The 13,033-nt window shown below is 39.6% G+C and overlaps 1 protein-coding gene across 13 annotated transcripts in view; it reads right to left on the minus strand.

The window, feature by feature from the left end:
• Positions 1–135: 135 nt before the first annotated feature.
• Positions 136–13,033, minus strand: part of RALGAPA1 (Ral GTPase activating protein catalytic subunit alpha 1) — a 130,603-nt gene continuing 117,705 nt past the window's right edge. For 6 of the 13 annotated variants that reach the window (XM_072930215.1, XM_012574144.5, XM_030274666.4 and 3 more), the window contains 2 exons: positions 3,069–3,183; positions 136–1,489 (listed from right to left, as the gene is read on the minus strand). In XM_072930215.1, coding sequence (XP_072786316.1) covers positions 1,393–1,489; positions 3,069–3,183 — 212 coding nt within the window. In that variant the 3' untranslated portion in view covers positions 136–1,392. Of the gene's footprint in view, positions 1,490–3,068; positions 3,184–12,000; positions 12,343–12,521; positions 12,553–13,033 lie in introns of those variants that run through there. The other 7 variants (XM_002200519.7, XM_012574141.5, XM_030274662.4 and 4 more) reach the window with 5 other exon arrangements.

Genomic DNA, 13,033 nt, shown 5'->3' on the forward strand with positions numbered 1-13,033 from the left:
TGTGTGTACTTTTTAATACAAAGGAAAACTAAGCTGTGTATTGCATTTAACTGCTCCATGTGCATGTAATACACAATTCTTCTATAAATTGGACTAAGAATCTAATCAGTGAGGTGAATAACTAATATACAAAAGGTGGTAAGAATAATTTTATTGGATTATTAAATAGCATGTCTTCTCTTCAACCATTACAAATTTGTAGATACTACATGAATGACAATACATAATTTCTTTTTTTATTGTTGCCCATATATTTACACATGCAGTTAGTACCGATGCCATGCTACATTTTGTTAACAGCATTTTGTTGTTTACTAGACTCAAAATGTGAGCATTTAATTTTTGTAGGAAAATACCTCTGGGTGGGTGGAACTCGTGTACTAATCTGCGCTCACAAGGTTGAACTTATTAGCATTTCAGGCCAGGCTCCCGGAGCATGTTCCCTTTTCTTCCCTAGTACCCATCATCACAGCAATGAATTTCTATCAGGAAAGTGTTTGTTTGTTTTTTAATTTTTTTTAATGTAAGAATAAAGAATATACATCTAGATGAAACAGCATAATGATAATGGCTAAAACTCATGAAACTCAATGGCATTTACTACTGATACCACTTGGAAAAGCAAACATTATAAAAATATTTGGAAGCTGAGCATAAATAGAATTTCAGGACAGTGATTTTTTTTTTCTGGCATAGATTATCTGCAGAATTATGAAATGATACATTGCTTTATGATGAAAGAGTGCTATGACCAAATTATCTCATTTGGATTCTGTGATACTTGAAACGCCATTGAACTATTTTATTCTCAACATAAATAATCTGTACACATTTTGTGCATTAACATTGTGACATCTGACAAAGACTTTACAAATGCAACTTCAATTTAAAATTGTACATTCATTTTCAAATTGTACATATTTCTTTCTTTGTTACAGAGAAAATTGCAATGGGGCACAATAAATATAGTGTAATCCAACTGCAGTCTCCAATTCCATGTTGACTCAAGATCAACCAGAGTTAAAACCCAAAGTTAATCATCCATAATCATCCAAGTAGGTAAAAGGTGCAGAGTACAAACTGCACTGCAAAGAAAAAAAAAAAAGGCAGACTGGAGTTTGATAAAAAAAACCAAAGCTAAAATATTAAAGTAAATTCCAGTGTCACTGTTTAAAATAAACATACAGAAAAGGAGTATGCAGGGCATGGGTGCACACACATGAAACATTATCCTCGAATGAAAGGCGTGAGCATAAAAAAACCCAAAAGGCGGTGAGTCGCTGCGGGAAGGGTGGCCAGTGCTCTTCACTAGAAAGCTGCAGGCATCTTGCCACTTAGGACTTGTTGGCTGAGCCAGAGGAGCGGCGCAGTTTCATGGACATGCGGCTCTTGCTAGTCCGAGGAGACATTGGAGAGGCTAAGTCTGTTCCATCCACCTGTGCTGTTGCTGCTGCTGGAGTTTCTCCCGGCTGAGTCTCTGGGCAGAAGCCTGCAGAGGACAGCAAGAACCAGACGGGTCAGTGCTGCCTTCTGCACTCGCAGCACAGGCTCTCACAGCAAGGGGCAGAGAGGAATTTCAGTGCTGCTGTCACTGCCACAGCATCTCCTAGCCCTTTAACAGCTGTGGGTGATGGTATTGCTCACAAAATTAGGAACTGCCACAAAATCCACCCCAACAGAAAAAATGATTCCAGAAACCACTGAGCTATGGGACTGCAGAACCCCCTTGCTCTGAGCAATTGAGGCAGCACTGAAGTGGGCAACATTCTCCTGCTAACCAGGAAAACAAATAGTTCCAGTTCCCTTCAGGGATGGGGAATCATTAGTCAAATCACAACCCAGAAGAATCCAGTCTTTAATGAGAACATGAAGGTTAACAGCTCATTGCACATGAAGGGAGCTCTAGGAATGCTGCTGAAGAGGTGGAGTGAATTGGGGGCTGACTGAGAGAGCAAAACATCTTCTCCCATACCAACTTTAGTTTGTGCTTCAAAAGGCAAATTCCTACAGGGCCCACAAGGCAGAAGCTTGAACAGATTGTACTAACTGGATGCACTATATGTTAATGTTTCTTTGTAAAAGGAACAAGATGAATTTGAGACAATGATACATAATTCATTAGCCCAGTGCCCAGAGCTATGCTCCAGTGGCCCCAGAGTCCTCACTGGAAGTGGACAAAGCTCTTTCCTACAAACAGCCTGTCTCCAAATCTTCTTCCATAGAGGTACAAAAGGAAAAGGAGAAAATATGAAATCAAAATTACATTCTCCTTCCCATGCTGTAGAAAATTAATATTATGAACTCCCATCCATAAAACTAAACTGCGTTTTCATTAGCCATTTACAGCCACTGACAGTGTGATTGAACTCATCTACCTCAGTTGCCTCTGAAGGCTTCTAACCCATATAATTTAGGGACAGAAGCCTGGTCCTGCAGGTGTCAATGGGGAAACTCCTGCAGACTGCAGTAAGCCAGAAATCACTTGCTATTTCTTCCACATCATGCTATTACTGGTAATTCTTTAAAATAATAATGCAATAATCAGAACTGAAGATCTCTCTGCCTCGGTATACATTTCACATATAAAGGGTGCAAAAATCATTCAAAACTGGTTATGATTTATCCTGAAAGATTCCTCTAAAATCAAATGAGGTCATAAGGTAAGAAATCTAGGAGCAAATTTAAAAGATTGTCATAAACCTGTGGTATTTAGCAATCTGGCTGTTCTTGCCTGGTACCTCACCTGCCTGCTCCAGAGCAAGAGCACGGTACTTTCTATCTTCAAACTGACATGACCCATCAGAGTTACAGGGGAGAGAAAGGGCTGTTATTTGTTCCCCAGCTGGTGACAGTAATTTTGTTCATGAACTAGGTACTTCACTGCCAAACAATCTGGAAAAGCATGATAATGCCTGACTCACTGTGCCTTATAGAAAAAGGCAAGCAGGGAAACATGCATTCGCATTTTCTGAAATTCTATCTTGTTCTGATTTTACAAGAAATTAAAGCATTTCAAATGGTGGAGATTAGAGAATAGAAAATAACCGTTGTTGTTTTGCACAGCATACCATTCACAGCTAGCGTGAAAGACCTTCCGTTTCAAGCCTTTGCCCTTTACCTTGATGTGGCCAATGCTTTCTAGTGGAGGTTTTGGAAGGAGAAGAAATATCACAGCATTTCTTTCTTTGTTGAGAATGAAGAAGTGATGAGGAAGGAGGAGTGGAAAGAAGTGAGGAAGGGGGGAGGAGAAAAGATAAAAGATAACAGGTGTGAGACATGAGACACGAACCGCAGAGATTGAAGGGTATTAACAGATGAGCACAGAAAACGGAATTTCGAATTTCATTATGCAATTGCTGCTCATGCTACAGGTTAAAGAGAGTGATGAGTTAGTTATGTGCAATGAAGCAACAGCTCTGAAATACGGCATCATACTTACCAACTAAGCATTACAAGAAAAAAAAAAAGGAAGGGAGAGAGAAAGAAAAGAATTCTATAACATTATCCAGATCCAACAACCTTATTAATAGTAACTGAGATACATCCTAAACACTGTCTGAAATGCTTGTTTAACATTGGTGAAAACACATGAATACTCACACACATACACACAACTGATAAGGAAAAACAAATGGCAACTTGATATATGGCTTCTGTTCTCCAGCTGTTTCACAGTACTGAATATGTTAAAATTATAGCCAGTCTTAACATGAGACTCCTGAAATCATGTAAAGAAGCAAAAGCAGCTAGTTTTAAGCTAGTTAGTCTGCATTGAAAGGTTAAACCCTAGTGTGAAATTTTATCATGGGTTGTTGGATAAAGAAAACCTCAGTCTGCCCCATTATTTCAAGTAAAGTATTATTCCAGTTGTAGCCTAAAATTTTATTTCTAATTCCTGTGGACAGAAGAACAAATTCACATATAACATTTTTTAAAAAGAAACTTAGAGCTATTGAAGAACAGAAGTCATGTAAAGTGATTTTCACATCTGAACATATCACACCAGAAGAGTGAAGAACAACAGCACTTAAAATATATTTAAAATCTGACAGAAACTAACAGATTAATTAGTAACTAAGTTTCTTTGGATTTTAGATTACCATATATATACATACATACGCTCATACACACATGTGGATATTAAATGTGGTATATAAAATTTTTGCGGGTTTTGCTTCCCTTTCCGAATTTAAAAATTTTCAGTATAAAATGTTATTATCTTTATAACTCTCCACAATTGTCCTGGTTCTGACCAGGACGGGGTAATTTTTGCAGCAGCCAGGAGGGGTTATGGCTAGGACCTGGAGGTTATTCTATACCATCTTGTGTTATTTTCTGGGTAAAGGCTCACTTTAGTAGTGTGGTGGGAGGGAGTGGTTGGGTATTATTGTAGGGGGGTTCGCCTCCTACATCAAACTGCTCGCCTCCTTCTTGTACCCTCTGTCATTACCCTCTGTCATTAGCTCTGTTGTTGTTACTGTATGTTTCTAATCTCAATGCTGTTGCCAGTAAAAAATGTTCTTATTTCCTGAGCTTTACCTTTTATGCCTCCAATTCTCCTCTCCAGCCTGCTGAGGAGAAGGGGAGTGATAGAACAGCACATGGTTTGGAGCAGCACATGGTTATGGTGAGAACATGGAACTGGAGAATACCATTCCTAAAACACAACAGCCTTCTTTGGTGCCCAACGTGAGGCACAAAGGGTTGAGACGACAACAGTTCTGCCCAGAGTGAGCTGAAAACAAATTTGATGTAATCTGATTTGATTTGTTGCATTAGGTCCAGAGCTACTGGTTGCAATGTTGCTTGGTCTGATTATATGCGTGTGGTACCTAACCCTGTACATGTTTTTTGTATATCCACTATGTGCTCATAATGGTGCTCTTTTTCAGAGCAGGGAGAGGGATTAGGATTGCTTTGTTGCTGTACTATGGAGTATCAGTTTATGACATGGTAAGATAAAAGGCAATGCAGGAAATTTGGGATGTGTATTTAGTGTTTCTCACCTATCCTTACTCAGGCACTAACTCTAGGAGTCCATTAATAATCACACACAGTCTTTGGGGGGAAATGGGGAAGATGATTTTCCCCAGGCTTCCACCCCCTTTTCCTCCTTCAGACCTGTTAAAACAGCTTTTGAGAATTTTTAATTCCTGCTGGATGTTAAGGAAAGCATATTTTTGTTGCTAAGTCTGCCATGTCTCCTCAGTGCAGTCTACACCGTATTTAGTCAGGACAGAGATTTCTAAGGAGGTCATTCAGAGATTTACCCTGAGGGTGGATGGTCATGAGTACACAGAATATGGGAGAGAATGGGACAGCTTTTGGGGAAATTCTCTGCTCTGATGGTTTAGCAGTTCACCTACACAACCCCGATAAAGTGACAGAATATTTGCAAGGAGAATGCTGTGGCAGCTCCAGAGAGGAGCAATACAGAAGATGTGTGTGCATCTACATGATCTACTTTTACAGTCAACTTCTCTACCCAGGCTGTGATGTCTTGCCACAGTTCAGGGGCCCAGATGATTTCCTTCTGCACTGCCAATCACCCTTTTTACACTGTTGTAGCCACACCCACAGAGTATTTGCCACCATGCATGAGTCAATGTAGAGGCCATTCCTCTTGTTCAGTGAGGAATGAGGCCAGATGGATGGCTTTCAGCTCTGCACCCTGACTTGATCCACCTTGCCCCTCAATAGCTTCTGCAATTAGCCATGTAGGACTCCATATGTCATCCTTCCCTTTTTGATGTATCCCTACAAAATGCTAGGAACCATCTGTGAAGAGAGCGTGTCCTTTTTCATTTTCTGGTAAGTGATTATATGCAGGGTTGGAGTTGGGCTACTGAAGAACATCACAAGAATGGACAGGTGGATTGGGCTGCCAAGATTAAAGTGTCTCAGGTGGATCTGGACTGGAACATAAGGGTGAAATGTTTTTGACTTGATGGGCCCATAAGACCTCAGGTCAACACGGAAGAGATGCAACATCCAGATGGGCTTGTGATTGAGGAGTGGACACTATATCCCAAGTTAACTGTGAAACATGCACTGCAATCGGTCAGGTGAAATGGGTAAAGCCTCTTTGGTGTGGGGGACGAGGGCTGAAATAAGAATGTGAGGAGACCTGGCAGTTTGATTACATCGCACTCCCACAAATCTGCCAAGGCAAGTGCTGTGTGCTGACAATGGTGGAGATAGCTACTGGATAGCTGGAGATGCACCCTGCGCCTCACATCACTGCCCAGAACACCATCCTGGAAAAGTGGCTCACATGGTGGCATAGAACCCCCAAAAGAACAGAGCTGGACAATGGCATTCATTTAAAAAATATCCTCATAGACACTTGGGCCAGCATGATACTGAGTGGGTAAAACATATTCCCTACCCTGCACCAGTCTCTGGGAAACAGGAACGGTACAGTGGACTGTTAAAAACCACATTGAAAGCAATGGGTGGTGAGACCTTCAACACTGGATCTGCATTTAGCACAGGCCTCCTGGTTAGTTAACACTAGAGGATCTACCTTGCTTGCCCTGCCCAATCAAAACCTCAGTTTACTGCAGAAAGAGATAAAGTCCCTGTGGAGCATATGAGAAATGATTTAGGGAAGACAGTTTGGATTAATCCTGCCTCAAGCAAAGGTAAACCCATCCATGACATTGTTTTTGCTCAAGGACATGGGTGCACTTGGGACAGGGAAACACAATGTGTACCTCCAGGGAATTTGATTTTTAGGTTAGAACAGTCTGTAATGTTGAATTGTATAAAAGTGGTTGCTGAATGACACTGGCACTGTGTGCCAGAACTACCATGGACAATGAGTATGAATGCTCCAATTGCGAGCTCCTGGTGCAGCTTGCAACTACCTGATGACACACCAGCCCTCCTGCCCTGGAAAATATCCAGGATGGACTGAACTCCCTTACTTTAGTCATTGCTAAAGGAAATCAACAAACACCTTGGAGGGATGGTCATTGCCTATGGAAATGATACTCATGTTTATGTATATATGAAGATACATGTATATAGTTGGAAGGTGTAGGATCTGGGCATGAAGGAGATGGTATAGAACAAGGGGTGGAAAATGTCCTGGCCCTGGCCAGGACACATAGGCTATCCTATGCAACTTTGTGTCATTTTCCAGGGATGGGGGAAGGGCTCACTTTCAGATCATTGTAGCATGGTAGAAGGAGCAGTTGGATATTGTTATGGATGGAGTGTGTTTGTGTCCACATGAATTGTTTGCCTGTTTCTTGTACCTTCTGTCATTAGTATTGATGTTGTTGTTGCTGCTGTTAATTTCCTTATCTTTTTGCTGTTTCCAGTAAATTGCTCTTATCTCAACCCGTGCCTTTAATGTCGTCAGTTCTCCTCTCCAGCCCGCCAAGGGAAGGGGGAGTGATCAACCAGCATATGGTTTGGAGTGGTTTCAGTGGGAACACTGGATTGGAAAATATCATTCTTAAACCACAACAATAAAATATTTAGTTATTCAAAATATAAAAATAGGGTAATATATGAAGGCTTTATGGACAAATGATGTGAAGTCAGAAAGGTCTATAAAATAAACAAAGTAGATGTCTGGATTTTTAAGAGGCAGAAAACATCAGGAAGTGATCCATATTTTTCTCCTCTTAGATTTGACAAGGAACAAATACCATAGCTTGGTCAGCTATGATATTTTGGGGCCATAATGCAAAGCCATTTAAATTGCTTCTGAACAAGGAGGTGAGTCAACAAAGTTGAAATGTGACATTTTCACACTCCATTTGAAAAATTTAGTGTCTTCTAATGATAATATGTTGGTTATTTGACTCAGAAATCAACTATTTAAATCTAAAATGGAATCCTAACTATACACAGACTAAATTAGAAGTGAGGTGAGGAGGAGGAATCTGGAGCTATCAGAACATATGCACTGCCATGACTAATCTTGCACATCAGTTCTGACTTTCAAAGGTGAAAAATTTACCAAGGAGAAGCCTGAAAGGGTGCTGCATGGAAAGACTACTCTCAGTTCTTCTGGCTTTCTCACACTTTGTTTCCTGAATCAGCACTGCCCCAAGTGCTATGTCTGTGAATGACCACAGGGTTGGTACATTTTGATGGTCTTCTGAGATACTTCAGCATGTCCCACTTGACCTTCAGGGAAGAGGGCAATCATTTCTGTATAGCTTGTGCTCTTTGCCACTCTTCTATATTTCAGTCCAAATCTGGCCAAGTGGTCCATCATGCTCAGTCAATTAAGTCTCTCACTAATTTTGTGAAATGAGGAAAGGAAGTGAGAAGGAGACGTAGAAGGACTGCAAAAGCAGCTACAAAGCAAGGCAAAAAGGTGAGGAAGAGATGATCCAAAGAGCTGGGAGACCAGAACTGGGTAGAAGAGAAAGAACTAAGAGGCATGAGAAAGAAGACAGCAAGAAAATATTATGTTTATCGCAAAACAGGAGCCAAGACCATGTCCAGTGAACAACGCTCTTCAGCACCCAGCTGGAACCATTTGTGTAAGGTAAGCCTATTTCTCTCTGCCAAATAACATTGAAACCCACTGGCAAAATTCCCAGTCTTTCCACTAGTGGAGACTGACGCAGAGCTAAGAGAGCTTACCATTCCTACAAACTACTGTCCTATCTCATTCTGCAGGAGGTGGTGGTTCTAGAGCTTGCAGTTTGCTTATGTATCCTGGGGTTGTTAATCAGTGTTATAGAAATTCTGCTTTGCCCTATACTTTAAAACAAAAATGGAAGTAATTACACAAGGCAAATGTCACAAGAAAATAAAGTCAAAAATTAAAAAACTAGGAAATGTAAGGATTAAAATTTTTGTCCCCTTGTTTGTATGTATGAGATGCTTTTTAATTGACAATCATACTATTTTTTTTCAGTAGACCCTTTTCATTAAATGTAGAAAGTTGATCTGTTGGGTCTCTAGTAGTCCACACTGAATTTACCGTCTCAAAGTGCTGAGTGTACCTTCACACAAGTGGTTGACTTTATGACAATAGTTCAGAAATGCGTAAAGTTTCTGCTTCAGCTATTCCAATATGAAAATTCTTTGAAAAAAGTCACTAAATTTTGAGGTTTTGCTCTGATTTGGAATTTCAAAAAGAGTACAAAGTTTGTACTGGAAAAAGGATAATGAGAAATTCTTCCAGCCCTTCAAGACACAGAGCCTTCACTTCTGTATTTCAGCTTCACTTCCAATCACAAAATCACTTCCAGTCACAAGTGTGACTCAGGTCCTTTTACAGTGACAAAAGCACCATCATTCTCATCTATGAAGGGGTGGTACAGGGCCAAAAAGATTATTAGTTTCAGTGTTTCACACCAAGGAAGCAGCAGATAAAAATACAAGCTGCCCAACTAGATTTTTAATTGTGCAGGGCTGAAAACATCATTACCTCTACATTTCCCTGATTCCCTGGCTGTACAGTGGCAACCCCACTTACTCTTACTCTGGCAGTGGGGCAGCAGAACTGTTCTGAGCAGGCTTGAAAATTCAGGAATGATTGTTGGGACCAAATAGCCTGATTTGTCACAAGCTTTTGTCACAAGGAATGTACTATGATGAATGTAGAGAGGTCTCTTTAGAAATTTATTGTAAATAAGGTACCAGTCTTAGTAGGAAGAAAGAGAACAAAAGAAGACAGAAAAAATGAACCTAAGACATGAGTACATTCTAAAGATCAGAATCTTTGCATCAGTAGGTCAATATGCCCTTCAATATAATTGAGCTTATCATTGACAGTTCCCTCAACCTATTCTGTTGTCACAGAGATCTGGTTCACTCAATATCTGCATAGGACGTGTTACCCTATTTAGCAGAGTATTTGCAGTTACCCAATGTAACCGAAACAGCACAAGGTAAAAAATGCAGAGGCAACTGAATTGCATTCTGTGATTAAGTACAGGTAAATATCAATTTCTTTAAATGTACACATTCACTACACTAGTCAGGTTCCTACACATGGGAAAGTGAACTTGTCAGATATTTTAACAGGGCAAACTAAACTTCTAGATATAACAGCAGCTGCCACAATCACATTGTACTGAAGAGCAGTCACAGTAAAAAAAGGAAACAGCTTTTGCTGATGTCTGAGCCTTTGATAAAATAAGTCCATCTGAGAAAACACATGAACTGAATGGCATGTTCTCTATCTGCTCTGATTCTCATAGCTCAAATGACAAAAAAAAAAAGGCCAACAGTATCACAACAACAAAATGTAACACCAGGTGATGGGCTGTAGCAGACTCATAATTTCTAAGATCTTTCTTAGATAAAAAAAATGTATTTTATAAAAAAAAGAGAGTATTTAATGAAATTAAACATATTCAGAAGTTGTAATCATGAAGATCATGATCCAATAAAATAATTATGTCTATAATATCTAAAATGTGGATTTTTTCTTAGTCTCTTCTGGTAATTTTTTATTAAAAGAAGCCCCATACATAAATGAAATATTTTGTATTTCAAAAATGTGATGTGTTCTTACAAACTGGTTTGAAATTTTCAGATGATGTGTACACATCTGGCTGGGAGCCTGGAAGACTTTGTCTGAGACACCTTGAGGGTGATGAATGCATGTGGATTCCCAGGCAGGACTCCAGCACCACTCCTGTGTGTAATCCTGGCACAGTTCAATGCTCTGTACCTCTTTTAAGAAAGTCACCTCTTGCAGGGCTGCTAGAAATTTAAGGGTATCTATTTTTTTCAATAGCACTGATGGTGAATTCTTCTTTGGGGTCACAGTCCCTCAGAAATTTGGGTAGTCTGCAGCAATGTAGCTCACAGGCCTGCCTCTGCTAGAACAGGAAACCAGTGGTTTCCAGGCTAACCCCAAGTCCTGGGGTGACCTTTCTGGCAGGTGACTGCAGTGTTATTTTATACCCCCTGAGAATATTTTGTATTCTCAGGCTTTAGGATTTGTGCTCTAGAGTCAGGTTGGCAGCAGATGGTTTGGTGCTACTCCAGGCACCCTGTGCTGGAGCAGGGTATCCGAGCTCCAGGAGCCCTGGATGGAACAGGGATCAGGCTGCAAGCAGGACTGCCAGAGCATCCCCAGCTTCCCTTGGCTGAAATGCAAGCTCAGAGTCAGGCAGGTTTGGGGCCAGGCTGATTGACTCTGACACTGGGTCACACTGTGCTGCATGTCTGTCCTAGGAAGCTGCTGCCTGCTCCTGACACTGATGTCTTGGTCACTTCCACTGCACAGTGCAAGGTCCAGAAGAATGTGGCTCCCAGGACAGGTGGTACGCAGACACACACCTGCATGTGTGTAGATGTGAAACACATCACAAGCTCCTATTAATGAGATTCCTGCAGAAAATTATTAACTTGAATAGGAAGGTTAAGTTAAAACCAAGTTTCTAAAAAATAATAACCTCCTTTCAGATCATGCTAGGGAATACCAATTTTAAAAGAACACAGTTTAGAATTGCCACTGTAGAGAAGTGTACTCTGATGCACAGAACTAGCACAGAAAAGCAGCCTTGCTTCACCCCGAAAGAATGAATTAGAGGAAGAGAGAAGAACGACTCAGCTTGGAATGAGATTTCTTAAAAGGAATGGGCAGAACGTCAACAAGTACACTAGAATGTAGAATATATACTAGCCATACAAAAGTGTCTGGTGCTGAATATTCACTAGGTCCCTTGACAGGAAATGTGGAAAGGACTGGTATCCCTATGTTTGTTTGTTTTTAATGCTTCTAGTTACAGATTTTTCCTATTCAAATTTTCATACTTTACATTTTATACTGCTTTAATTAAATTACTTACTTTTAATTTTGTTAACCTTTGGTCTCAACTATTTCCATTAGCATAATTATACCACTTATTATACTTTGAAACTGCACCTCATTTCTAGTTATCATTTGTATTTTAAAGTAAAGGAGCCTCAACATTTTAACATCTCTCAGTCATTCTTTCTGTAGTCCTATCATAATTCTTGTATAATTCAGAATTGATTTCTGTATATATTTTGGAATTGAGAAACAAATTTTCAGATAACAACTTGCCAAACTATTCTTACAAATTTATTTAATTTAGATTTACAGTTTTTCCGTGGAAACACTTTGATTATCATTAAATAAGGTTTTTCTGAATAGGGGATTTCAAGTGTTACACATTCTTCTTCTCCATCTCTCCTAGGTTATCACTGCAGAATGTCTTACAACATCAATGAAAGACAGTACAGGGTACAAAACACACCACTGCCATCCAGTACTACTTGTTCATGCTGAGAAACAAAGGCCAACACAATAAAGTGTTACTCATTCAACAACTGTCTCTATCATTAGTTACCTTAATCCCAGAACCAGTGTTAGTGCTTCATGCAGACCTGAGGTTAGTAAAAGACTAAAACTTTTAGAAGATGTAGTGGTCATTTCTCAATCAGTGTAAAATTCTTTTTAGTGTGAACAAGGGCAACAAGGAAAGTTTGCATACAATTTGGTTACAAGCTTAGTGCTCTAGTAAAAGTAAGAGGAACAAAGGGTTTTTTTGGACACTTTGTCTTACCTTCAGATAAACAGAACTGATATTTAATGATCTAAAAAGAGGGGAAATAAAATAATGAAATAATCATAAGGAGTTCAAGAAATGTCAGAACAGGAAGGCCTTGAGTTACTCATTTTCTTTTACCGATTTTCTTATTAGTAACAAAAAAATGCAGCATCCTCTTATAAAACAGGTATTTTACTGGGAAGTAAAAACTACCTTAAAACCAACTTTGTGACTAATAACATGGAAACAAATTAAGATTGCAAGGCTCAGATTTTCAGTTTAAACTTTACATTCTAAACATGTAGTGAGCCTTGAAACTTTCTTATGAGGAAGGTGCACTTAAAAATGTTTCTACCTGAACCAGCCTACATGACAGTACCAACGTTTTCAAGCAGACTTTATACAGGGGATTGTGATAAAAATACAAGGTGTGGTTGCTATATTAAAGCATCTTGCCAAATCTTAATGCCAGGTATTGGCTTATGATGCCAGAAAACAGAATGAAGATTTAAAGTCAACTTTGCCCA

This window comes from Taeniopygia guttata, chromosome 5 (genome assembly GCF_048771995.1).
Source record: "Taeniopygia guttata chromosome 5, bTaeGut7.mat, whole genome shotgun sequence".
Taxonomy (NCBI): domain Eukaryota; kingdom Metazoa; phylum Chordata; class Aves; order Passeriformes; family Estrildidae; genus Taeniopygia; species Taeniopygia guttata.